The sequence below is a fragment of the Haemorhous mexicanus genome, chromosome 9 (assembly GCF_027477595.1).
Source record: "Haemorhous mexicanus isolate bHaeMex1 chromosome 9, bHaeMex1.pri, whole genome shotgun sequence".
Classification (NCBI taxonomy): domain Eukaryota; kingdom Metazoa; phylum Chordata; class Aves; order Passeriformes; family Fringillidae; genus Haemorhous; species Haemorhous mexicanus.
Genome location: NC_082349.1, coordinates 1,706,324 through 1,733,901, shown reverse-complemented (window position 1 = coordinate 1,733,901; position 27,578 = coordinate 1,706,324). Strand labels below are relative to the sequence as shown.

At 53.4% G+C, this 27,578-nt stretch overlaps 1 protein-coding gene across 5 annotated transcripts in view; it reads left to right on the top strand.

The window, feature by feature from the left end:
* The window catches only part of PDE4B (phosphodiesterase 4B), a 57,046-nt gene that overhangs the window by 23,552 nt on the left and 5,916 nt on the right, over positions 1-27,578 (top strand). For 2 of the 5 annotated variants that reach the window (XM_059853593.1, XM_059853591.1), the window contains exons 3-10: positions 4,617-4,729; positions 20,457-20,550; positions 24,456-24,634; positions 25,015-25,113; positions 25,244-25,408; positions 25,650-25,749; positions 26,476-26,630; positions 26,723-26,845. In XM_059853593.1, coding sequence (XP_059709576.1) covers positions 4,617-4,729; positions 20,457-20,550; positions 24,456-24,634; positions 25,015-25,113; positions 25,244-25,408; positions 25,650-25,749; positions 26,476-26,630; positions 26,723-26,845 — 1,028 coding nt within the window. Of the gene's footprint in view, positions 1-4,477; positions 4,730-7,041; positions 7,270-9,033; positions 9,064-20,456; positions 20,551-24,455; positions 24,635-25,014; positions 25,114-25,243; positions 25,409-25,649; positions 25,750-26,475; positions 26,631-26,722; positions 26,846-27,578 lie in introns of those variants that run through there. The other 3 variants (XM_059853592.1, XM_059853594.1, XM_059853595.1) reach the window with 3 other exon arrangements.

Sequence of the window (27,578 nt, the reverse complement as noted above, 5' to 3'; positions counted from 1 at the left end):
AGGGGTTTAAAATTCCTGTGGATGTGGCACCTGGGGACGTGGGTCAGTGGTGGCCTTGGCAGTGCTGGGAATGGTTGGACTGGATGGTCTGAGAGGGATTTTCCAACCTAAACAATTGTGTGAGAAAAAGAGAGCACAGAAATGTCAGTAAGTGGGAAAAAGCCCCTTAAAAGGGGCTGCTAAGTCACCTCTGCAGGGAGAGATTCCGTGTGTTCCATCACCTTGCAGAGCTGGCAAAGGAACAGATGGCAAAACCTACCAAAGATGCAGTTTTTGCAGAATCCTGGCACTGGAAAGGTGCTGCATTTCAGGACGTTGGAGCATTCCCAGTGCCAGCGGAGAAGCACGAGGCGAGGGCTGCCTCTGTCCTCGGAGGGACTGGCAGCAGCTCAGGTCTTGTGTGGCAATGTCACCTCAGTCCCTGCTGGAGTGCCACCAGCCCCAGCCCTCCTGCGCAAACACTGGGTAGGATTCAAAAACTGAAACTCCTGTTGTTCCTCACTTCCCTGTTCTGTGTCAGCAATGATTTCACCCCAGCAAACATGAGCAAAGCACCGCTGTCATTTACGGGTTTGGCTTATGCAACCCCCAAATATAAACTGAAATGTGAGATGGTTGAAGATGCATCCTGAAGTGTTCCAGGAGCCCCGGTCCCGAAATGGCAGCAGTGTTTCCAAGGTGCCCATGTGCCTCAGCTGTACCAGGAAGGTGATGGAAGTCAGCCACTGGCCAGGCTTTGGGACAGTTTCTGGCAGGGGGAGTTGCTCTGCTGATGTCAGTGGGACGCTCACGTTGGGTTCAGGGAGAGAACTCATGGAGCATCTAAACGTGTGTTTACTGTTTGTGGGAGTCGCTGTAGCAACAGCAGATACCACTCAGGGAGAGGATCCCAGGGCACTTCATCCCTGTCCTCTGCTCTGGAGCCAGGCTGGGAGAGCTGGGGGTGGCCAGCCTGGAGAGGAGAAGGCACTTGAGAGCCCCTGCCAGGGCCTCAAGTGGCTCTGAGAGAGCTGGGGACAAGGGATGGGGAGACAGGACACAGGGAATGGCTTCCACTGCCAGAGAATGGAATTAGATGGGATATTGGGAAGGAGTTGTCCCATGTGAGACCCTGGAATGGATTTCCCATAGAAGCTGTGGCTGCCCCTGGATCCTTGGAAGTCTCCAAGGCCAGGTTGGACAGGGTTGGAGCACTCTAGGGTAGTGGAAGGTGTCCGTGCCCGTGGGTGGAACTGGATGGGATTTAAGTTCCCACCCAACTCAAACCATTCTCTGGTATCCATGAATATCAAATATGAAGAAAGCCAGAAAATATTTGTTATTTTAAGATCTTTCCCACACGAAGTTTTTAGATTGGTAGAAGAGCAACTCCTAATGGATTCTATATCTGGCTGTTATTCTGGGGTAGCTGTGGATCTTAAAATATTTCACGGGGGATTTGGAGGGTATATTTTAATTTCACATGCTGGTTTTAAAAGCAAATTTAGCCTTAGGAGTGGGACTGTAGCCTCTTCTTTCACCAATTTATTTGTAAATATCCCCAAGTTCATCAGAGGGAGTTTGTGCAGTTGCACACAGCCGGGGAGGGCTGGTTTGATAAGAGTTGGGGTTTCCGGGGTGATGGGCTCAGACTGCGTCACTCGGTGGCTTCAGGGACAGTTCTGAGTTTCTAAGAAGGGCTGAGCTGGGCCCTCTTCCTGCTGTGAGCCACGCCAGTGACTCTTCTTGGCTGGCCCGTGTGATTCCGTGAAATGAGCGGGAATGTGGTGCCGGTGACGTCCCTCCTGCCCCAGCAGAGGCAGCCAGTTCAGAAATTACTCCCTGGTGACCACGGAGGGCAGGCAGGAGGAGCTCGAGGGCACACACCCAGCAGGCATTGCCTCGCCAGGCTGCTTACTTGAGAAAATGAGTGAAAAATAAAAGATTGGGATGAGTCAAAAGCCAAAAACACCAAGAGGAGCTGCACAGGGATGCAGGTGCTGCATCTCGCTGGGTGCCCAGGCCAGAGGGAGTTGAGGGCAGGCTGGCCAATGTCAGGAAAAATGCAAATCCTGAAAGAAAAATGTGAATGGTGCTTTTTAAAATCCACTTCTGCTCTGGAACAGCAGCAGAACTCACCATTTTCCCCTTAAAGTGATCCTTAGCAAGAGCTGTTTGCTCTCACTTTGATGTGTCTTTGCCATTGAAATGACTGGAGGTGTCTTAGGTGGCCATTTTCAAAATACCCAGGTTTAAGTCGTGAACCCATTGGCCTCTCAGTGCAAAGGCTTAGGCAAGTGACAGTGTTCTGCATGAGTAATCCGTGGAGGGATCCCTGCTGCTCCCAGGATTCCTTCAGGAAACCTCCTGGGAATGAAGCAGGGAGGCAGAAACCGAGGGAAGGAGGGTCCTGATGCGCCCTGCTAAAAATTCCAGAGAACATTGCGAATGTGTAAAATAGTCACTCTTTATTTAGCTTGTCTTCTGAAACCCAAAAATAAATATAAAATACTTACAGCCAAACCCCCTGAGCCCACCTCGATATCCCTTATATGTAATAGCTTTGCTTGCTTTAGGGTTTTTTTCCCCCTTTTATTACATAAAACTCAGATTGCACAATAAAGGAATATCCTGAATATCAGCTGTAGGGAATGTGAGTCCTTCAATATCAAGAGCAGATTCCTGTTCTGGGTCCTGCCTTCTCTGATGGCTCTTCCTGAGGTGAAGTTTGGAAGTGAAGTGACAGTGGCAGCGGGTCCTGCAGACCTGGGCAAGGCTGGAAATCCCCCAAAAGGCTAAAATTAGGGTCTGGTGTCAGAGTCCCTGTGAACCTGTTCCTTCTCCTCCTCCAGGAATGCACACATGCCATCTCTGAGCTTCCTGAGGAGTCTCAGAGCAGGAGAACACAGGATTTGATTTAAACATGTGGGGTTTAGTTTGGCTGAGATGGGGTTTTACCTATTCTTAAACTTATTTTACCTGTGCTGGTTTTATCAATCCCAATGTTTTCTGCAGCAAGTCGTTTGAGCCCTTCTGGGTAAACTAATTTACAGTTAAAAATAGCTGAGAGGGAATGGGAGGAATTCCCTCAATGGGAATGGGAATTTCTCATGGGAGAAAGGGAAATACCCTGAGCTTTGTGTGATTTTGGCTATTTTCACCTGCTTTATGATTAGGCAGGAATGAGAGAACTTTGAATGTTTGGAACTCTGCAAGCACAGAAAAAACCCCATTGACGTCCAATGCCACAAAGATTTGGATTCACCAAACCTTTCAAACGTGTCTGTGCCAGGTTTATTGCTGAGTTATCTTTGGCAGGGTTTATTTTCAGTTTATTCTCAATCATTTAATGGAAGATCCCTCTCTAGTGCTGCTTTACTGATGTGGTGAATGACAGAGAGGATCTGTCCTTGAGGAGTGACACCAGCACGGGGTGCAGCTCCTTCCCCTGGGGACACTGGGACACCAGGGACACGAGGCAGGGAGGGCAGGGGGACAGGGCTGGAGCTCCAGCTCAGCTCCTGAGTGTGTCTGAGCAATCCTGCCCTGTGATGTCACTGGTACCTGCCGGTAGGAATGCTGAATCCATTAGCTCTGACAGATTTATGGGATGAGCATATGTTACCGGGATTATGAGAAGCAGTTACATACATGGGGAGATTTTATGATTCACTGTATCCGCTTGTGGAAACCTTAACTTTTACCCCAGAGCTGCTGGGAGCGCTGGGTCCTGCTGGCAGGGCAGGAGAGCTCGGGGAGCAGGGGCAGGGACGGTGGGTTTGGGGTGCAGGGCTTCCCGGGGAGCAGGGGGCTGATGGGGACAAAGCCAGCAAAGCTGGGGAGCCAGGAGGGACAGGGAGCAGGGCCAGGAGTGGGGAGCAGGGCCAGGAGTGGGGAATGGGACCAGGCAGAGCTGGGGAGCAGAGCTGGTGGGGAGTGGGACTTGGTGGGCTTAAGGAGCGGGGCTGGAGGGATTGGGGAGCAGAGCTGGTGCATGTGGGGAGCAGAACTGCTGGGGAGCAGAAGCAGGCAGAGTTGGGGAGCAGGGATGTTGGGAGCAGAACTCTTGGGGTTCAGGGCTGATGGGATGCAGGGCTAATGGAGAGCAGGGCTGTTGGGGAGGAGAACTCTTGGGGTTCAGGGCTGTTGGGGAGGAGAACTCTTGGGGTTCAAGGCTGTTGGGGAGGAGAACTCTTGGGGTTCAGGGCTGTTGGGGAGCAGAACTCTTGGGGTTCAGGGCTGTCCCGGAGCAGGCTCTGGGTGCTGCGGGGAGCGGGGCTGGCTCAGGAGCAGGAGCAGCATCCCGCGAGCGGCGGGGCAGGCCGATCCCCGCAGCAGCCGGGGCGGGGGGGCCGCGATGACGCTCCCCGAGCCACAGCCCTGCCCTGCCCTGCCCGGGGGGCGCTCGGTTCCCCCGAACGGCGGGGGCCGGGCCGGGGCGGGCCGGGGCGGGGGCCGGGGCCGGGGCCGGCGGCGGGCGGGGACTCGCTGGCGGCGGCCGGGGCAGCGCAGCGGCGGCCGCGTGATGAGGGAGCGGAGCGGCACCTCCGGCAGCGCTGGCGGCGGCTCGGGCGGCCCCGCCATGGAGAGGCGGCCGCAGCGCCAGCCCGACTACATGTCCGTGTGCCTCTTCGCAGAGGAACCCTACCAGAAGCTGGCCATGGAGACGCTGGAGGAGCTCGACTGGTGCCTGGATCAGCTAGAGACCATCCAAACCTACCGCTCCGTCAGCGAGATGGCATCCAACAAGGTGAGCCCACGTGCGGCACCGGCATGCGGAGCGGGGATGCGGGACGGGGATGCGGGACGGGGATGCGGAGAGGCGCAGGGCTCTGAGCCTGATCCCGACCCGTCCTCGCGTCTGTCCAGGACAGCAGCTCCGAGTTAGTTGCGGTGAAGGCGGTGCGCGTTCCCCGCGGAGATGCGTCCACGGAGAACTCGCGGTGGGTGGCGTGGGGAGCGACCCGGGATGGATCGGGGGGAGCGATCCGGGATGGATCCAGGGAGAACGATCCGGGATGGATCCAGGGAGAACGATCCGGGATGGATCGGGGAGAACGATCCGGGATGGATCCAGGGAGAACGATCCGGGATGGATCAGGGAGAACGATCCGGGACGGATCGGGGAGAACGATCCGGGATGTCGTGGAGAGAGATCCGGGTTAGTCCGGGGGGCGCGATCCGGGGTATCGTGGAGAGCCCTATCGCTGCCGCAGGCTCATTTCCGAAAATTGAAGAGGTTTCAATTAGCTCCGGTCCCTTGGAACCGATGTGAGCAGGAACACTCTGCAAACGCCCGCATTTAGCAAATCACCACGCCAGAAGTCAATTAACTCCATTGCTTAATAATAATAACGGCGAACTGTAAACATTGTGGGTCCGGTATTTTACGGCTGTTTTGCCTTTCGGTGACGTTTTAATTTGATTTTAATGCGCTGGGCTGGCACCGCTTGGCAGCGCATGGTGAGGGTGGGCAGGCAGGGACGGTGACAGGCAATCGGCTCCGGGGGCTGCTGCTCCGCGGAGCTTTCCTGGGAGCCAGAGGGAAGTTGTGAGTTTCTCTGCACAGAATAAGGGGCTGAAGTAAAGCAAGAAAAGTCCCTGGTGTTTAAAGTCAGGGAAGCAGGAGGAGAGCACATTACCACGAGTACCCTGACAGGCAGCAGAGAGCAAAACGCGAGTTCTGAGCAACTTTTGGGAGTTGGTGCTCCAGCCCGCCTGAGCCCAGCTCCGTTCCAGCATCTCCCCGGAGCCCGCCCGTTCCTCGCGGCTCTCCCCGCCCCGGGGCCCGCGGCTGCAGGGAGCCGGGCACAGCCCCGGGCACAGCCTGGCACCTCCCGGCCCGCGCCTGCCCCTTCCAGGGCTCCCAGACAGCGCTTCCAGCCCCGCCGTCCCCACTGGAGTTGTCATCCTCACAAATTCCCAACCCAGCGCCCCTCGCATCCACGTCCCTGCCCAGATGCGATGGTTTTAAACCCAGTTCTGCACCACCCCGATGTTGTTGGTTTGTTTTTTGTTTGTTTTTTTTTTCCTAATTGGAAATGACTGCAATCAGAAATGCTGAATCAGAAACTGAATTTATGGGAAAAAGTTGAGCAAAGAAATCCAGTGTCGTTTCAGCTTCCTCTTCTGGTAGTGATTACCACGATGTGCAGGGGCGAAGGAAGCAGTAAAAGTTTTATTATCCGAGCTTTCAAGAAAGAAATGTTATTTTATTCGTTTGAGTTTGTGTTGAGGGAACCCTGGATGAAAGTTGAGGAGGGTTCAAGCTGCACCTCCAGTGTGAACACGGCGCCCTTCAATTTGAGGTTACTTTTTTTTTTTTTTTTGCTGACTGACAAATCTGGCCTCGTGAAGGTGAAACTAAATTGCTTTTGTAGCACTTTAAAGTTGCGATTACTCGGGGTGCAGATGGCTTGCAGCTGGCTCGAGAAAAACTTCCTGAAACTTTGTTCTTTCATAACCCGTTTCTGAAATGTCTGCACTTTTTTGGTCAACTTCCAGTTTCACAGTTTTCAGCTGTGAAAGAGAAGCATAAAATGGCCTCACACCTCGCTTGCCTTTGCTGTGGAGCTGTAAATATTGTCACAAATCACGGCACGGTTCGGGTTGGAAACTTTGGTTTCTATGCCTGACGATTCGGGGGATTTGTGGCTTTTTTGGGGGTTTGGTGGCGGACAACGTGCGGAGTCTGGCAGTGCCGGGTCCCTCCTGCATCTTCGGGAGGAGGCTGCAGCCGCCCTTCCCCGCTCCGAGCATCCCGTCCCAGCGCCAGCTCCGCTCCGAGGCATCTCCATTTGTCACCGGTAAATAGCAAAGCCGGCAGATGTTTTGAAAACAGGATGCTTGGGCTGCGCATTATTAAAGAAAAAACGGAAAGAGAAACAGTCTAGGTAGGAAGAAAGCAAATCGGCTCGGCATGCTCCCAAGCGCAGCAGCAGAATAAACACTGACCTATCTTCCTGACCTCCGCTCTCGCCAGTTCCTGGCCCCGCGCCACCCCAGCCAAACTACGTCATTTGAGCCTGATAGTAGGCATGGCACAGCTGTTGCAAGTGTGACTCGAATTTCCTGTCTCCTTCCTGACAGACGTAGTTTAGAAAATCCAGAGTTGCAACAACAGCGCCGAGAGAGGCAGAGAGGGAGGCTCTCGGCATCCGTGCGCGCAGCGCGGGGGGATTCTCGGGAGCGCTGCGGCAAAAAAAAAGGAGGCAGCAGAGGGGGAAGAGCCATGCGGGACGGCAGCCGGGCTTTGAGCTGATGGGGTTCGGAAGGCAGCGCTCAAAACATGTGCGTATTCCTCGTTAAGCCGGGACTTAACGCCAGGAGGAGCGAGGGAATGAGCGGCTGAGCTTGCGGGGCTGTGCTGGCGGCAGGGAGCCCGGGCACCCTGCAGTGCCACCCGCAGGGATCCCGCGGAAAGCTGGCAAAGAGGGAACGCTGCTCCCTCTGATGCTGGCACCGATGCATTTCCAGCGCAGACCAGCCCGGGCTCTCTGCAGAACTAACCGTGCACAGTGCTCTTTTCTTTCTAGTTTAGAAGAAAAAAAAATAACCTGCAAAAATACCTGTTTGCAGCTGCCACGAAGGGAGTTTATTTTCCTAACCCTGAATTTCCTAACATCTTTTTCTGGGAGCTGATAGGGCCCCGCAGCTTTGCACTGACACAAAATAACCTGGAAGGAGCTCTGCAGGCACTCAGTGTTGCTTGAGAGACCCAACCACCCTTATTTACATTATTCCTACATATACACTCAATTTTTCCTGCATTTATCACCATGTCCAGCTTCCAGCTCAAGCAGCTGCTGTGTCAGAAGGGTTTGTGAGTCAGTGATGATAAAAAAGGGGCTATTTTCTGTCCTGGCATTAGGCAGCTGTCCTTAGCCTCACTTTGCTGCAGATGGGACCTGCTCTAGTCCCTAATTTGGGATCTGGGGCAGGATGTGCTCAGTGCATCCCCTGGATCATCAGAAGGAGCAGGTCTTTTTCCCAGCTGAAATGCTGGCCTTACCAGCTCCAGGTTTTTATGGGGCCATCACCTCATAAAATGGAGAGATGGAGAGCATGGATTGTTCCTGCAGAGCTGCTTGTCCGTGCAGGGTGCAGCCCAAACGGAGATACCTGCATGGACCTGAGCTGCACCTCTGCCTCTCCTTAATTAGACCAGGCTTTCTGCAGTCCATGGAGCCCAGAGAACAGAATTTCTGCTCTCTGGGGATATTCTAAGTTTAAATAGGCAGAGTGTGAGCGGTGTCCTCTCATGACTTTGCAAACTCCCTTGCCTCTACCCAAACTGTTACTTGGAAGACTCTTCCTTGCTAATCCCTAAACTCTCTTGCTGCAGCTCTTAAAGATGTTTCTGTTATTCCCAAGTGCTGGATAACTCAAGGCTTGTCCAGCTAGCGGCCCGGGACAGCAGCACAACTGCTCCATGTTCCTCTCTCGCTTGCGAGCCGCAAGATAAACACAACCGATCTCGTTTTGCTCGGATTTCAAAGGGCATTTCGGGCAGAAAAGCGGAGCAAGGCCGCAGCTCGCTTTCGGGAGAGGGTGGCTGAATAAACATCTGGCCCCGAATGTAAACTGCCGGGGCCGCGCTGGAGGTCGCGGCCGAGTGCCAGCGGTGGATGTGCCGGGCCGCACAGCGTCCCCTCCCTGCGGCCAGCCCGGCAGCCCCCAGCCCTGTCCCCTTCCTACGTGATGTTTCCCTTAAGTGGTGCCGAGCTGTTTAGTCTTCCCCTGGCTTTGCGCTGGAACTTCCTTTGTTTAATCGCCGCACAAAGAGAGGTTTGTTCGCTGCGGCAGCCGGCGGAACAAAGACACTTCCACGTCTCCTGTTTTTCCAAGGCGGGATGAATCACTGAGCCCCGCGCCGTGCCCGTATTCCCGGCGATCTGCGTCGGGGAAGCGGCGGTCGGAGCGGCCCGGCCGGGCTGGCGGGGTCGCGCTGGCCGCGCTCCCGCAGCGCCGCTCCCGCAGCGCCCCGCGCACTCCGCGCCGCTTTGACGTCGCTCTTTAACCCTTCCCTGGCCGGGCAGCCGCCGCTGCCGGGCAGGACCCCGCGCCGTCGGCATGCTGCAAGAGGTAGGAGCTGTTTCTGGCTGGGTTTGGGGTGTTCCCCCCAGCCGGGGGTGATCTCACGGGTTTTGTCCGTGTTGGGATGTCCTTGCGCTAGAGGACAGGGCGCCGCGTTCCTCCGGCGCTGCGGGAGCGGGGTTTGCAACGCAGGCACTCGGAGGGGTGAGCAGGAGCTGCCAGGGAAAGCTGCTGGATCAGGAGGGAACAGCGCTGGGTGCTGGCCCTGGCCCAGGCTGGAATCCCCTCGGGATTTGGGGAGCTGGGTCCCAGTCAGCTCCTGTGTGTCAGTCTCATCGCCAGCATAAATGGACTTTAGGGTGCCAGCATAAATGGACTTTAGGGTGGCTGTCTCTGCGTCCTCCTCCCGTGCTAATTGCCCTCTAAAGTAAATCATTCTGGGGGTGTCAAATATGCCCTAAAAGCAGGGTGGAATATTGGGGCCATACGTAATCAATAATGTGATATTTCGTCCTTGCCAGCCCTCTGGGCTGTCTGTCCAGGTATCTTGGTTAAATTGCCTCAGAGATTTAAAAATTGAAATATTGGAAAGCTGCAGCATTGGCTGTGGGATGTGTGGGGATTGGGAGACAGTGTCACCATCTGGGATACCCTCCTGGAGCAAAGGGATTTTGAGTGCTGGATGCTTTCCCATCTTTTGGGATGTTGTGGAAAATGTGTGGGGAAAGCCCATCCAAGGGGGATCCCTTGGCCACTGCTGGTGCACAGATCAAGGCGTTGGCAGTAGGATTTTGGTTCAAATCCTTCTCCCCAGGAGCCTTTGGGGAGCTGTCACCCATCCTCCCAGCCACAAGGGTGCCCAGGACCTTCCGGCGTGTCCTTTACCCAGTCCTGGTGTTCCTGGGAAGTGATGGGGTTTTATAAGTTCAGCATTCTCAGACTTTTACGTTATAACACGTCAGGGTGGGGCCTAAATAAATAATAGCTCAAAGGCAGGTTCAAAATGAATCACGAGCTGAGGGCAGCACTGCAGAGTGACTAAATGTGGGGAGCAGGGTCCCCTCTGGAGTGAAGGATGCTGGTGACATCCCAGAGGAGCAGCATCACTCGGGATGAAGGAGCTGGGAAGGATTTCAGGGCAGTGCTAATCCTCAGCCTGGTTTGGAGTGGTTTTGTGGACAGCCTGACTCCAAACTCCTCATTTTCTCCTCCGGTTGTGTTCCACGGGGCTGATCCAAACATTTGCATGGAGTGAAATGAATTGAAAGATGTTGAGTTATCAAAGGCAGGAGAAGTTGTGGCGATGGTTTGGGATGGAGATTCACCCTCAGAGCCTGAGAGGGAGAGATTCCCCCCATTAAAGCCTGGCTTAAAGCAAACAAACCAGAAGTGCCTCACCTTGCTGCTGGTTTAGCACAGCTGGGCCAACAGCAGCAAAAGGATTCTGAGGAGCATTTGCCTATCTCTGTGTGAGAAGGAGTTTTCATTTAATTTTATCTCCATTAATTAGTGCCTTCTGTATGGATCTGATGCTTGCATTAGGCTCATTTTCATTTTGGCAGGACCAGCTCCCACATTTTTGGGGGGATGCTGAGCTACACCAACTTCTTCCCTGGATTTTCAGTGCCCTCTTGCCAGGACTCCCTCTTTATCCCATGTTTTCTGAAGAAAACAAACTTCTGTTGATTCAAAGTTGCCAGATTTTTTTTTTTTTTTCCAACACAGGCATCTTGGAAAAGTCTTCTCAGGGCACAAAGTTATTTGAATTTTCCAAAGCCTGTTCTCCTACTCAGGTAAAACCCCAGCTGGATTTGCCTAAATGATGACTGCAGAGCTTGATTCAGATTTAAATTAAATTTAAATTGCTGCTTCGTACGATTAGCAAAATCCCATGTTTAATTGCATTGCTCTCTTGTTCAATGACAAATGCTTTGTTAGTTGTTCCTTTGGGGGTGTTTTCTCTGATTGAGGATATGATCCAGGTTATCCCACCCCAGATTCCCAGGGTCTCCTGGCTCCCAGAGGAGCAGGGCTGGCTCTGGGAGCCAGGGGAGGCTCTTTGGTTTGTGGCTCTCCTGACGCAGTCGCTCGGCTTCCTCTGGCACCCAGGCCCTGCTGTGGTTTGCAAGGGTGTGACTGACACAAGATTTGGGGCTGAGATCTGCAGCTCCTGCAGCACTCTCTGCTCTCGGGGCCACAGATGTTGTCAGGGCTTTCTTTGATCACCTTGGTGTCAGCAAACGAGCTGCTGGAGGTCTGTGCTGCTGCTTCTCGGCAGCTCCCCTTCCCCCTCAGTCTCCTTTTGCTCTCCACACATCCAACGTTGTTCCAGCTGGTAAAAGTCTAAAAACAACACTGCAGAGCCAGAGTTTGGGCCTGTTTCTGCTTTTGTTTACTCACCTCTCCCTAGAGGGAAGAATAAAAGCAGTGCTGGGATGAGAAATTGGTGTGGGCACTGATCGTGCAGCTCTGGGAAAGGTGGGACAGGTCTGGGGAATTATCCCTGCCTGGGATGTGCCTTCTGTGTGCTTCCTCCTCCCTGCAGAGCCATTTGTGCTATAAAATGCATCTTTCAGTGGGGGAGAGAGAGGAAATCCATACAAAACCCAACCAGATGAGCTGTACACTCCAGATGTAGCTGCCAAAAGAATTGGGGAGGAGAGATCTGTTCTGGATACTGGGAAAGCATTTTGGATAGAGCAGAAACCCAGCTGAGCTTACCCCAAAGGATCCCAGAGCTTCAGACTGGGCCAAACCTCCCTGCTGGGGTTCTTCCAGCCAAGGAGAGCAACAATCTGTCCTTTGTGCCATCCCACAGAGGGAAATAACTGTCCAAGGCCAGGCTGGACAGGGCCTGGAGCAGCTGGGATGGTGGAAGGGGTGGAAGGAAATGGTTTTCCAGGTCCCTTCCAACCCAAACCGGTGTGGGCTTCTCTGGAATCAAACTCTGCCAGTCCTGCTATTGCACATCCATCCAGACAAAGGGAAACCCAGCCCAAGTATTTGGGCAGTGGTGCTGGAATATTGAGACTGGGATCCCTGGGGAGTCGTGTTAGATACTCCAGGACTGGGATTCATGGATTGGGATCCAGGGCAGTGGTGCTGGACACTCCAGGGCTGGGATCCATGGATGGGATCCAGGGCAGTGCTGTTGGAATACTGAGACTGGGATGCAGGGCAGTGGTGTTGGACTCTCCAGGACTCAGATCCACAGGCAGAGGTGTTGGACTCTCCAGGACTGGATGCAGGGCAGTGGTGTTGGATGTTCCAGGACTGGATGCAGGGCAGTGGTGTTGGATGTTCCAGGACTGGATGCAGGGCAGTGGTGTTGGATGTTCCAGGACTGGATGCAGGGCAGTGGTGTTGGATGTTCCAGGACTGGGATCCAGGGCAGTGGTGTTGGACTCTCCAGGACTGGGATGCAGGGCAGTGGTGTTGGATGTTCCAGGACTGGGATGCAGGGCAGTGGTGTTGGACTCTCCAGGACTGGATGCAGGGCAGTGGTGTTGGACTCTCCAGGACTGGATGCAGGGCAGTGGTGTTGGATGTTCCAGGACTGGGATGCAGGGCAGTGGTGTTGGATGTTCCAGGACTGGATGCAGAGCAGTGGTGTTGGATGTTCCAGGACTGGGATCCAGGGCAGTGGTGTTGGACTCTCCAGGACTGGGATGCAGGGCAGTGGTGTTGGATGTTCCAGGACTGGGATGCAGGGCAGTGGTGTTGGATGTTCCAGGACTGGGATCCACGGGCAGTGGTGTTGGACTCTCCAGGACTGGATGCAGGGCAGTGGTGTTGGATGTTCCAGGACTGGGATGCAGGGCAGTGGTGTTGGATGTTCCAGGACTGGATGCAGAGCAGTGGTGTTGGACTCTCCAGGACTGGAATGCAGGGCAGTGGTGTTGGATGTTCCAGGACTGGATGCAGGGCAGTGGTGTTGGACTCTCCAGGACTGGATGCAGGGCAGTGGTGTTGGACTCTCCAGGACTGGGATGCAGGGCAGTGGTGTTGGATGTTCCAGGACTGGATGCAGGGCAGTGGTGTTGGACTCTCCAGGACTGGATCCAGGGCAGTGGTGTTGGACTCTCCAGGACTGGGATGCAGGGGCTCCGGGAGCAGGCAGGAGCAGATCCAGCCCCGCGGGGCACTCGGGGATTTCTCCAGGGGCCAGCCCCATCCCACACCTTGCCCACACATGACACACGGATTTTCAGGGAAGCACAGCGCTGCTTTCTCCGTGACCTGAGCCCTTCCCCGCGGCGGCCGAGGGGGATTTTCCTGCCTCAGCGCTGAGTAACACCCGGAGTTCTCGGGAATGGAGCAATCCAGTCTGGCTGCGGAGCGGCACAAACCCCCGGCGCTTTCCTCGGGCAGGCTCCTGCAGGGAGTTTTTCCTTTCCGGCATCGGGAGCAATTTGCATATTTCGAGTCTCATTTGGCTGGAAACGAGCTGGAAATGCCCCAGTGCTGCAAGCGCTCAGCTCCAGCTCCCAATTCATCACTTTTTTAAAGCCCCGTGTTGCGTAAATCCCGTCCCACCCAAGGGAGGTTCTGCCGCTCTCAGAAATGCTAAACTTCACGGGGGGGAAAATCTGAATATTGTTCTGTCTACATCAGATAGATGTTCTCGCTTTCATGAGCAGCCACATGCTGATTTATGGCAACCTGCTATTTATTTATCAACATTTACATTGTGGATTTCTAAATTATTCTAATAACATCAGGCCAACAAGTTGGTCATGATGTTGCTCCTTTAAAGTCTTCCTTTGAACATCTCTATAAATCAAGGCTGCTTTGATGTGAAATTGGAGATTTCATAAGCCTGTGTTTACTTTTGGGTTTCCAAAATCAGCTGAAGGGAAAACAAAAAAAACCCCAAAAAACAAATAGTACTTTGTATCTCATTAAAAAGAGTTTCTAGCGCATTAAACACGATATTGTTTTAGGAAATAAGAACCAGAAAGAGCTGCAAGAGAAATTTGATTTTTTAAATGACTGATAGTTGACTGCAACCATTCCACTTTTCTCCAGGCACTGAAATGTGGCTGAAAACTTTCTCCTTTTGTGCTGTTTAGTGTGAAACAGGCTCGTGTTTTTTGGTTTTGTTGGGTTTTTTTCTTGTTTAAGCATTAAATGCACCTCCCGTCATTCTCCATGGAGTACCTAGGAAGGAAAATCGATGGGAATTATGAAGTAACAAGGACAGCTGCAAATCTGTTTGCCACGGTCCTTTCTGTAAGTGATGTAACAGCAGGAAAACACAGATAAGCGGGGTTGCTGCTGCTCCAGACGCAGGAATTTTAACTCTTGGCTTCCAAACTTTCGAAGAAATGCTCTTCAATTCCAAAATCCAGCAGTTTGGTTTGGAGGAATGAGATGTCAGGAAGAAAGGGTTGAGTCAATAACAAATACTCCTTCGGCGGGGTGGCATTAATCCCATTTTTTTTTAACCTGGAGTGGAGTGTCGTGTCCCAGACAAAAGCATTCCACCCTCCCGGTCTGCCCCGCTGCCGATGGCCTGGGTGAGTAATTTCCCTCCTGTGTGTAAATCATTTCCGACGGGGCTCGGGCAGGTGAGGGGCGGCTCTTCCCGGCTCCCAGAGCCGCGGATCCCGGGAATCCCGGGAAAAGAGCCGCTCCACGCAGTCCCACCGAGGTCTGATTGCGCCTCTGGACCTGCACTAATTACCGCGGTAATTAGGCGGGGAGGATTCAGCCCGGCTGCCTCAGCGAAAGTAACCCCGGGCCCAGGAGCCCTTTTGTTCTGGGGATGTCTCGGGATGGAGCTCTGCGTCACCAGGGTGGGTCGGGAACAGAGTTTATAAACACTGGAGATCTGCTGCGAGATTCCTCCATCAAAGTGTGGGGCAGGATCCCTCTCTGCAGAGCCTCCCCTGCACCCGAGCTGCTCTTTTATCTCCACATCGCCCTCAGCTCCTGCCCATGGCTCCGGCTGCTTTGAGCCGCTTTGCATAAGGGCTCCTGGCCTCGGGGAGCCCCAGCTGGGCTAAATCGACTTCAAAGGATTTCCATCAGCAGCAGATCCCTGCTCCTGTCTTTATTCTTCTCCCTGTGCTGCACCAGGAGCTCCTCTCCAAACTCCAGAGGAACGGGAGCAGGAATTGCAGCAGGATCCATCCCTGGAGTCGCTGTGGGACTGGGAGGGCTCTGGGTGCTTTTTCAGGGCCCTCCCCATGAGAGGAACGGAGTTGTTCTTTCCATAAAGAGCCAGAAAAGTGGGAATTTCCACATTAAATCATCAGGGGGCTTTCCCATCGGGGTCATATCATGGAATCCCAGACTGGTTTGGGCTGGGAGGGATCTCAAAGCCCATGTCATCCCACCATCCCAGGCTGCTCCAAAGCCCAGTGTCCAGCCTGGCCCTGGGCACTGCCAGGGATCATGGGGCAGCCCCAGCTGCTCTGGGAATTCCATCCCAGGGCCTGCCCACCCTCCCAGCCAGGAATTCCCTCCCAATATCCCAATTTCTCAATCTACCCACTTTCACTTCCAGCCATTCCCTGTGTCCTGTCCCTCCAGGCCTTGTCCCCAGTCCCTCTCCAGCTCTCCTGGAGCCCCTTCAGGCCCTGCCAGGTCATGGTAGGGTCACCCTGAGCCCCCCAATATGGCTGGGCCCTTAAGTCTGTCAAATTCAGTCATAAATTAGGCCAAATCTTCTTCCTCTGCATAAAAATGGAGCACATCTGGTTAGGAAGGGGTGACAGGGCAGCTGCCAGGTGACTCCATGTCCTTGGTGCCAATGTCACCACCCTGCCAGGACCCCTCTCCCAGGATTTCTGTGTCTGGAACCAGAGCTCAGCAAAGGAATCAAGGTGGGGAGAAGCCCTGAGCAGGGAGGGTTTGCTGTGGGCAGCAGGAGGGAGCTGGGAGTGAACTTTGCCACTGGAAATCTGGGAAATTCCCACCTGCACGCAGGGCTGGGAGGGAGCTGGGGAGGAGCTGTGATTCCCTGGAGCAGAGGATGCATGGAATAGGGTCATTGCTGGTAATCCAAGAATGATTCGATTCTGGGAGACTTAATTTGGTGCAGATGAGTTCTGCAGTTGCTTCAGAGCAGGCAAAACAGGAAAGCTCCATGCCAGGGCTCTGGAGGCTTCCAGACCAGCTGGGAATGTTGGCTGTGCCTTTGGATATGGAAAATGACACCTGGGCTTCATCTTATTGGTGTTATCTGCACTCCTCCCATCAGTTAAAGGCGTTAATTGCATGGTCCTGTGGCCAGAGTTTGGGGTGGAGGGAAGGGAGCAACCGAGCATTTCCTGATTTTCTCTTCTTTAAGGGAAATCCCCCGGATTTGGGGTGAGCATCCCCTCCTCATCCCTACACTCCTAATTCCCATCTCTTGGTGAGTTTATCAGTGCTAACTTCCTTTGGAAAAGGCGCGGGGATGATTATTAATTAGGAAAATTAACGAGAACAGCAGCGCGGGCCCCGGGCCGCAGTGGGCAGTACCGTAATTACCGCGCGCTGCCGCGGTACCGTAATTGCAGGCGGCGCTCTCCAAGGCCCCCATCCCTGGGTTTGCTCCAGTTGGAATTTTCTCCTCGCTCCCTGCAATCTGTTTGTTTTCCCCGCGGCTGTCGCACGGATTTAAGGTCGGGATTGCTCCGGGGGGGTTGCACATGCCATAAGGCATTGATCCCTGCAGAGGCAGCCGCCTGCCTGCTCCCTGCAGAGCCATTCCCGGGAAGCAGCGCCGCTCCTGGCATCGAGGAAAAATCCCCAAAACCCGCCGCGAGCAGCCGAACACCCGGGGTGCCTCGGCGGTTTTGGAAGGGAGGTGTGTGATAAAGTCAATCCTGCTAGGTGCCAGCATCGTTGGGGTGATAAATCCCAATAAAGATGGCAAATCCTGTGGGAATTCCCAGAGCTCCGGGAAGCTCAGCTGGGTTTGACCCTCGCAGTCCTTGCAGCAGTGCTGCGGTTCTGCTGCCCGTGTTTATACGAGCTGCTGATGAAAGGGCTGGAGAAGTGAGGGAGATTGAGGCTGTGGGGGGCAGATTCCTGCTTCTAGACGGGACACCAGAATCCCGAGGAATTTTTCCCTGCCGCAGATGCCTCGGGTGACCTTGTGGCGGCCACTGAATTGCTCGGTGCCTCTGTGGGAAGGCGGTGGCCGCCCTTTGTGCTTTGTGAGGCCACTCGTGAGGTAAAGGATTTTTATCAGCTGTTTGTCCAGCGGCACTCGGGCTCGTTGACCTGAAAGGGGCCATTGTGAGGAAAGCCCCGAGATGAGAAGTGGTTTGTGTGGTCATCATCTGGATTTCCTGGTGCCGGTGGAGGCCTGGCTGCAGGGAAATGTTGCAGCACATGCGGGGCTGTCAGGCTGTGGGAGGGAGGGAGGGAGGGCTCACGTGTCCCTCCTGCTGCTGCTGCTGCTGCTGCTGCTGCTGCTGCTGCTGCTGCTGCTGCTGCTGCTGCTGCCCTGCACCGGCCTCACCGGGAGGAGAGATGGGGTCAGGGCTCCCAGCCCCGCTGCCCCTCCTGCTCCTTCCCGAGCCTTTTCGGGGCAGCTTCAGAAGGGTTTTGTCCCTCGTGCTTGGCAGGAGGTGGAGTGGGGACCCTGTGGGACAAAATCCAGGGCCCAGTGCTGTGGGATGTGTTCCTGGGCAGCCAGAACCCTTCAAATCCCAGTGCTTCCGTGGGATGCCAGCTTTCACATCCCCCCACTGTCCCTATCCCATGGGATGCCAACCTCCACATCCCAGTCATTCCGTGGGATGCCAGCCTTCACATCCCTCCACTGTCCCTATCCCATGGGATGCCAACCTTCACATCCCAGTGCTTCCGTGGGATGCCAGCCTTCACATCCCTCCACTGTCCCTATCCCATGGGATGCCAACCTCCACATCCCAATCCTTTCTATATCTCCTGGGATGCCGCCCTTCACATCCCATTTCTGTCCACATCCCTCATCCCTCTCCTTCCTCTATCCCATGGGACAGGATTTGAGCTGCTTGACTTACCTGGAACGTGAGGTCTCACTCTATGATGGTGAGAGTTGGATTGAATGGGATATTGGGAAGGAATTGTTCCCTGGCAGGGTGGGCAGGCCCTGGCACAGGGTGCCCAGAGCAGCTGGGGCTGCCCCTGGATCCCTGGCAGTACCCAAGGCCAGGCTGGAGCAGCCTGGGACAGTGGGAGGTGTCCCTGCCATGGCAGGGGTGGCACTGGAGGGGTTTTAAGGTGCTTTCCAACCCAAGCCATTCCAGATTCCCTGTTTCTGTGGCACTGGCAGGTTGCTGTGGGAGGGGACAGCAGGGACAGAGGTGGCATTGTCCCAGCAGGTCACACCCCACCTTTGGGCTGCACAGGTGAAAGGGAGGTGCCATCAGCTTCCCACCCCTGCCAATCGAATTTCAGGAGAGGAGCAGATGGGTCACAACTTCCTCTGCTCCACATGGCCAAAGGTTGAGCTGGAATCCCATCTGGACGTTCTGGAGCCGTGCCTTGCCCAGCCTGGGCTGTCAGAGGGAGCAGGACCAGGATTTTGGGCTGTGCCCACGCCTCACGTGTCCCTCAGCACGCGGGGCAGCCTCGTGCCACCACCCCGGGAGGGGCTGGGAAGGCAGCTGGAGACAGGAGAGGCTTTCACAGCAAAGATGGCCCTTTTATTTTGGGAATCCTGGCCTCTGGCATGTGCTGCATTCCCAGCACAATCACCAAGGACGTCCTGAGCAGCGGGAGAGCTGCACATCCCACTGATCCCGTGCTGGGAGCACGGCACAAGGGGATTTTCTTTGGGTTCCGTGTCAAGGACAGCTCCAGCTTCTTCCTGAAGGGATTGCTTGTGTGCCTGAAACAAAAACTGCAGAACTGATTAAATATTGAAATCTGGATTGTGAATCACAGAATGGCTGGGGTTGGGAAGGACCTTAAAGCTCATCTCGTTCCACCCCCTGCCTTGGGCAGGGACGTGACAGATGCTTTCTTTTAAGAATGAATGTATGAATTTATGAATTGCAGTTACAGATTTAAGGTGGTTATTTTTTATACCTCTAATTTGAAGGGTATTTCAGTTTGTAAGGGGACATTTTGCCGCGTTGCTGCATTCTGCCCTTTACCACAGAGGAGGAAAAACCCCATCACCCTGAAAATGTGAAAAACGCTTTTAAAAATCCAGCCGGGAATGTTTTGAAAGTCTCCGTAGGGAACAGGATTAAAGCAAAGCAGGAATGGAGAGGAGACTGCTGCTTGCTTTTTCCTTTATTTAAATATTCCCGGAGCTTCCTCCATTTTAATTTTCCCATAAAACATGGCTGTGTTAGCGGGGCTGGCTAAAGCAGCATCACCTCCCGGGCGCGGCTCAGCGGAGCCGGGCTCCTGCGGAGCGGGGACCCCCTCCAGGAGCTGAGCGAGCAGCCCCATCCCGAAGTGCCCAGCGCTTCCCGGCACGCGGCTGGCTCCGTGCGGATCCATCCCGCTCCTTGGTGCATTCCCGGATCCCAGCCCTCGCTGCCGGGCGGGCGCATCCACCCACGGGCAGCCCGGAGGATGCGCCGCCAGGCTCGGCTTAGGCTGGGATTAGCGGCTGCCGGTTCCTGCGGGATCTCTGCCTCGGATGAACGCTGAATTTTTGGCATTGGGAAAGGCTCCTCTGCCGTCGGAGCGGCGATTTCTCCGGGAGGATTTGTGCTGGCTTGCCAGGAGCTTTCCAAAATGCCTGAAGCCAATTATTTGTTATCTGTGTCTTGGGGTTACATTAAGGTGGGTTTAATTCCTGAAGGATTATTAATTACCGAATTATTAACGGCTGCTTTTTTTTTTTTTTTTTTTTTGGTGCTGTATTGCTCGGAGAAAGCCTCCGTGAGGAAAATATGCTTTAAAAATGCTGATTTCTGTGTGTTTTGGCTAATCATGTGTGTAGTGTGCATGCAGAGTCCGTGGATGTCATTTTTTGGGGGGAATTCGGTGTTGCAGGTTAAAATGATGCAGCAGTGAAAATGCTGGATTATAAAATCAGCAGAATCACAGCAAGAATATCTGAGGGAATCGTGCCTGAATCCCACATTTTGCTGTATGATCTTCAGATTTAGGGCATACTTCTCCTCTGGGTATGCAGCCTTTTAATACAAGATGGAGCAATTTTAGAAAATCCAGAACAAAGGAAGGTTTAGGGAAGGGGAATCTCAGCCTGAGATAAAAATCTGAGCTTTCAGAGAGGTTTATCTGAAACGTTCTCTCCTCGTTTGTGACAGTAGCAACTAATGAGCATCTTTAGAGGAAAATTAATTCCGTGGGCTGAAAAGAAAAACCCAGTCACGGTGCTGCCGAGCAGGGTGGAAATGAAACCATCTGCCGCCGACTCCATCCCAAATATCCCCGGAATTCTGCGTGTTGGGGGAGTCTCCCGCGCTCCCGCGGTGTGGATTCGGGAGAGGATTCCATAAAAATGCCATTTTCCTGTGCTCTCCCCCTCGCAGTTCAAGAGGATGCTGAACCGGGAGCTCACCCACCTGTCCGAGATGAGCCGCTCCGGCAACCAAGTGTCCGAGTACATTTCCAACACCTTCCTGGGTAAGGAACGCGTCCCCAGCTGGCTTTGGGGGCTGGGGAAGGGTTAAGGGCAGCCCGATTGCCCCCATTCACAGCTTCCCCCTTTGGGTTTTCACTTGCAAAGGGCTGCGGGAGGGGGAGAATGGTGTTTGGATAGGAGGAATTCCTCCCCGAGCCTCGGGATGTTTCTGGGGATGTTTTGGGAGGCTGCTGGTGGTGGCTGCCTTATGCAACGCCGGGTTTTTGTGGTGACCTTATGGAAAGGACAAAGTCACCCAGGGCCAGCTGCAGCCACTGCCTCGTTCAGCTGCCCCTTCCCCTCGGAGATGGGGTTCAGATTCAATCAGCCCCGAAATTTTATCCATTGCCTTGTGTAAATCTGCTCATTTTGCACCAGAAGGCAGAAAAAAGAGGGAGTATTTTACATTTCATTCATTCTGTAGGAGCTCACAGCTCCACGGACATGAATGACTCCTCTGTGTCAACGTTTGTTAGGACAAATGGGATTTTCTCAAGAAGCAGCTTCAGGCTTTGTGACCATTTGCTTCTGAAATGAAGAGTCTCATATTTATGGACATCCCTGAATCCAGCAGCTCCAAAGGCTGAGTGCTGTGGGTGCTGGGGACTCATGCCCCGAGGCTGGAGAGGCTGGAACGGCCAGAATGCCTTCCCTGTGTGACACACAATTATTCCCATTAAGGGTTTTAAAGTGATTCCAATATCCAGCTGCAGCTGCAACTGCTGCCTGCATTTAGGACACTCGACAGCATTAATAATCCATGGAAGTTTGGAGCTGCTTTGTGGGGATGCATTGATTTTATTGCTCAGCTGAACCCAGAGCATGAATTCCAGCAGGGAATAGGGCTGGACTGGGATGCACAAAGGGGCCAGTCCAGGGATTTGGCTGGTGGTCAGCTCTGCTCAGCAGCCATGTGAGTGTGGAGCAGGAATTGCCAATGTGGCAACCAAAAATAAACCCCACAAACGCTCAGGTTAATGGAGCCTGAATCCCAGCAGGGGCTGAGGAGCCAGAGTTGCTGCTGGGATTGTTTTGTTCACGGAATTCCAAACTGGTTTGGGTTGGAAGGGACCATAAGGATCATCCAGTGCCACCCCTGCCATGGCAGGGACACCTCCCACTGTTCCTGCTCCAAGCCCCAGTGTCCAGCCTGGCCTTGGGCACTGCAGGGATCCAGGGACAGCCACAGCTGCTCTGGGAATTCTATTCCAGCCCCTCCCCACCCTCCCAGGAACAATTCCTAATTCCCAATATCCCATCCAGCCGTGCCCTCTGGCACTGGGAGCCATTCCCTGTGTCCTGTCCCTCCATCCCTTGTCCCCAGTCCCTCTCCAGCTCTCCTGGAGCCCCTTCAGGCCCTGCCAGGGGCTCTGAGCTCTCCCTGGATCCTTCTCCTCTCCAGGTGAGCCCCCCCAGCTCTCCCAGCCTGGCTCCAGAGGGGCTCCAGCCCTGCAGCAGCTCCTGGGCTCTCTCCAGCAGCTCCAGGTGTGAATTCCTGCTATTCCCATGCTCAGGCAGCTCCGTGTCCCCTGGCAGGGCTGGGCAAGGCTCTGTCCATTCCCAGGCCTGGTGACAGTGACATCCCCGTGTGAGGCCACTCAGGGCCTGGCACTGCTGAGGGGAGCAGGCTCTCCAGATTGGGCCAGATTGCAGCCTGATTGCTCATCCTCAAAAAAAATGAGAGAAGCTTTTACCAGGATCAGCAGTTGTTTCAGGAAGTCGTGCTGGTATGGGTTTTATGAATTTGTTTTTTCCTTCCTAAAATGTAAATCAAATTAAATGAACGCCCAAAATAACAGGAGTCTGCAAGTGAGGAGGTTGAACAAACAAACAAGAAGAAATGTGTGGGTAGGACACTCACCTATCTCCAAAGGTGGGGATAATTCAGAGATATTAAACCCAGATCAAGTGACTTCATTCAGCTTTTTGATTTTATCAGGGCAAGGAGGGACAGGACACAGGGAAGGGCTTCCCACTGCCAGAGGGCAGGGATGGATGGGAGATTGGGCAGGAATTCCTCCCTGTGAAGGGGATGAGACCCTGGCACAGGGTGCCCAACACCCCTGGCAGTGCTCAGGCTGGTGGAGGTGTCCCTGCCCTGGCAGGGGTGGAACCAAATGATCCTTAAACTCCCTCCCATCCCAACTCATTCTGTAATTCCGTGATGAAATGGGCTGGGAAGGCTCCCAGAAGGAGCAGAGGGTCCAGCCCTGCATTCCCAGCAAGGACAGGGCTGGGGAGGTCAGAGAGGAGCAGCAGAGGTTCCACATCTGGGGAGGTCTGAGAGGAGCAGCAGAGGTTCCACATCTGGGGAGGACAGAGAGGAGCAGCAGAGGTTCCACATCTGGGGAGGTCAGAGAGGAGCAGCAGAGGTTCCACATCTGGGGAGGTCAGAGAGGAGCAGCAGAGGTTCCACATCTGGGGAGGACAGAGGGGAGCAGCAGAGGTTCCACATCTGGGGAGGACAGAGGGGAGCAGCAGAGGTTCCACATCTGGGGAGGACAGAGGGGAGCAGCAGAGGTTCCACATCTGGGGAGGACAGAGGGGAGCAGCAGAGGTTCCACATCTGGGGAGGACAGAGAGGAGCAGCAGAGGTTCCACATCTGGGGAGGTCAGAGGGGAGCAGCAGAGGTTCCACATCTGGGGAGGTCAGAGGGGAGCAGCAGAGGTTCCACATCTGGGGAGGACAGAGAGGAGCAGCAGAGGTTCCACATCTGGGGAGGTCAGAGGGGAGCAGCAGAGGTTCCACATCTGGGGAGGACAGAGGGGAGCAGCAGAGGTTCCACACCACGTCAGAGGGACCATCCCACTACCTGTGGGTCACAGCTCCTCCCGAGGGCCCAGCGGTGGCACTGATGTCACAAATCAGGGATTTCTGTTCCAGAATGGCCATTTGATGCTGCCTTAGTCACTGCTAAGAAGATTATGGGGAGGAAAGTCCTTCAGTGGTTCAGCAAAATCCAGGGAACACCCTGTGATGTCAGCCCGACTGTGCTGTGAATAATGACTCCTTTCCTAATTGCTGCTGCTGCTTGGGGTTTCACAGGAGTTTAATTAAGCCCAGGCAAAAGTAACTCCTGTCTGGAAGCCTCGTCCCTCTGGAGGTCCTCAGGGTGCTCAGAGGTTGGGGTAAAATCCATGAGAAATGGTTTGGGTGGAAGTCATGAGCCACTGGACCTGTGCTTTAATAAATCAGCTGTAAGGCAGTGAATGCCACGTGGTTTTAAGATTTATTTATTTGCTAAACATGTCTCCACAGCCAGGTTTGGGCCCTCTTCATGTGCACTAAAACTGTGGTTATCCCTGAGAATGGCAATGGGAATTTAGCCTGTGCTTTGGATGTTATTCCATACATATTTGTAAGGGAAAAATCTCTAATAAATCAGGGACACCCATGTGTTACTGGTTTTGAGAGCAGGGGGTATTGACCCTAAAAAGTGAAAATAGGGAAAATAGATGTGGTTTTACCTTATTCAGGAAAGAAATGTGTTCTTTGAATATATCTTTTATTTTTCTGCAAATAGGGAATAAAATTAATTGGGATTTATCTCCGAGGAGAACCTGGTGCCTTTCAGGCATGGAAAATCACATAATCATTTAGGCTGGAGATCCTGGGGTCCAACCATTCCCATTAATGGTGGACATTAATCCATGTCCCAAGTGCCACATCCATGCACAGAGACACATTCCTGCACATGTCCAGTGTCCCCAGACCACACAGTGGCTGCAAGAGAGCAACCAGAGCTTTTGTAACTGGGTTTTTTTTTAATTTTGAGTTTTGGATCCCAAAATGAGAAAACCCCCTGGGTTTGAAGTGGGGAGCAGAGGCAGCAGCTCGAGGGCTGATTCTGGGGGATGTGCTGGGAGCTCACATTGTGCTGACTCATTTCCCCCTGCTCTGTTCCAGACAAGCAGAACGATGTGGAGATTCCTTCTCCCACCCAGAAGGACAGGGAGAAGAAGAAAAAACAGCAGCTCATGACACAGATCAGTGGGGTGAAGAAACTAATGCACAGCTCCAGCTTGAACAACACCAGCATCTCACGGTTTGGGGTGAAGACAGAGAAGGAAGATCACCTGGCCAAGGTAGGGGAGATTGCTGCTCCTCTGGGAGAATCTGGAAGCTGGGAATGGATTGTTCCTTTCCTTGGAATTGGTATCCCTGAAGTGATGTGGCCATTAGAAATGCTGTAATTAATGGTAGTAGCCTCAAGAGCATATTTTATATTTAAAAATACGTGAAGATAGCCCTAAAATAAAAAGGAGAAAAGGTGATGGAGGCTGAGGAGAGCAGTTGTGAAACACAAAACCAGCCCTTCACAGTTACTCCGTGTTCATTAGCCTCACACCTTCAGCACTTGCATAATTACAATAACCATTACATTTGCATATTTGCGAACTTGTTGGGGAATGCAGAATTGCCTGGAAAACCATTCAAACCATTCTTTTTTTGGTGCTCTCCAAAGGAACTGGAAGACCTGAATAAGTGGGGCCTCAACATCTTCAACGTGGCCAGGTATTCCCACAACCGGCCGCTCACCTGCATCATGTACGCCATATTCCAGGTGGGTGCTCCTGCAGGGCAGGCTCCCCTGCTGCCTCCAGCCCTTTCCTCATGTCTCATTCCCCCCTGCTTCCCTGCCTGCTCCAGCCTCAGCTGGCACTCAGCTGGGTGTTTGTGCTCTGCTCCCTCAGGAGCGGGACCTGCTGAAAACCTTCAAGATCTCGTCGGACACGTTCGTGACGTACATGATGACCCTGGAGGACCACTACCACTCAGATGTGGCCTACCACAACAGCCTGCACGCTGCTGACGTGGCCCAGTCCACCCATGTGCTGCTCTCCACCCCTGCCCTGGATGTGAGTGCCCTGCTTGCCTTGGCTTTCAGCGTGGGGTGGGCTCTGCTGGCTCCTCCGAGCGCTCCCTTCGCCTCCATCCTTAGGAAATCTCAGCACGTGGGACCTCTGTGTCACCTTCACCTTTCTGCAGGGCCTTGTCCCAGAGAACCAATTGAAAGAGCACAATTTGTTCCCCTCAGTCGGCTTCCCCTGCTGCTGAGAGGTAAAGCCCCTCTGACAGGCTCCTGTTGCTCCATCCTAGGCTGTCTTCACGGACCTGGAGATCCTCGCTGCCATTTTTGCAGCTGCAATCCATGATGTGGATCACCCCGGGGTCTCCAATCAATTCCTGATTAACACAAGTGAGTTTTGTTCTGAATCTCTCAGAATTCCACCCCGAAAGCAATAGGAATGCTTTTTGCATGCCACAAATGACAACTCTCAGGCTGTGCTGCTCTCTCATGCAGAAGGAGGAGTGAGACATTTTGGAATCAAGCAGGAATTAAAATGCAATCCCTGACAAAGGGAGCCGTTGTAGCACAATTTGTAAAGTCAATATTTACTACTTGCTAGCACATAATAATTCTGCCAGCCCTGAGTGCAAACTTTACCATAAAGATAAGAGAAATAATCCTATTGCTATTGACAACCAGAAAGCCAAATAAATATTGGCCTTTGTGTCTTGTTCTGCCACAGGCTGAGCATGGATCTGGAGTCCAGAATATGGGGATTGTTGTGGTTTGGGAAGGGTTTTTGCAGGATTCTGTTGCCAGTGACTTGTAACTGAGTCAACTGAGCATTATTTTGTCACTGGGACTGAGCAAAGGCTGTGGAGTGCTGGGGCTGGCACTCATGGAGCTAAAAAGAATCCCAGAATCCTAAAATCATCCAGTATCCCATGGGCAGGGACACCTTCCCCCAGAGCAGCTGCTCCAAACCCCATCCAGCCTGGCCCTGAACCCTTCCAGGGATGGAAAAAGAAACTTCCCCCCACTAAAACCTCTCAGTGCCCAGAACAAGCTCCTGCTGGCTGTTGGAAACCCCACATTGCCCAGCCTGGAGTCCCACACTTGGCATTCCTTCCCCAGATTCCGAGCTGGCCCTGATGTACAACGACGAATCCGTGCTGGAGAACCACCACCTGGCCGTGGGCTTCAAACTGCTCCAGGAGGAGCACTGTGACATCTTCCAGAACCTGACCAAGAAGCAGCGCCAGACCCTCAGGAAGATGGTGATTGACATGGTATGGCCACTCCCTCCTCCTCTTCTGAACCAAAAACGTCGTTTTTTGTGGCTTCCCCTCCTGAAATCCTGTTTTTCCCCCATTCTGGAAAGGTGTTGGCCACTGATATGTCCAAGCACATGAGTCTGTTGGCTGATCTGAAGACTATGGTGGAAACGAAGAAGGTGACCAGTTCAGGAGTTCTCCTTCTGGACAACTACACGGACAGAATACAGGTGAGGCAGCCAAATTCCCTGGCTTTGGGGTGTTTGGGCCAGCATGAAGAGCCCACACTCCTGGTTTTGCTGTGGCTTTGTGATCAGTCACATAGAGAAGCTGGATTCTCAGCAGTCATTTCCTTCTAAGAGGAAGCACGAGGTGGTCCCACATTTTTTAGGTGTTATTTTTTAGGTGTTAACCTAGAATTAGGGGGTTTTTAACACTTGGAACTGCAAGCGTGGCACATTCTGAGGTCAGTTTTTGAGGGCTCCTAAATTTCCTTGCTGCTTTCTCTCATTTGTTTCTCCTGTTACAACACTGCAGGAATTTCATTCAGAACTTCCCATCTGAAGCACCTCAGAGTGGGCTGGAATCACTGCTGTACAGTCTGTTCCCTCAATAATTTAATCCTTGGTTTACAGAGGTGACCAGGAAGTGCTGGAACAGGGCTGTGGAGTGGGCAGGACAAGATACATCCTGCTCTGCTCTCCACTTTGATGACCAACTCCTTAAGAGCAGGCTCCTGGGAAAACTCTGTAAATTTTTTATTGCAAGCACTCTGGTGCTGCCTGATCCTTGTGGCCACTTAGTCAGGCCCGTTCTGTGCGTGTGTGGAAGGGATATTACTCATTCCATGAAGTGGGAGCGTTTCACCTCTTTCCCTCAGAGCATGGAAGTGGAGTTTGAATGGTGGGAAGCAGCTGGATCCCCAAACAAACCTGTGTGATGTCATTGACACTTCCACAGCTG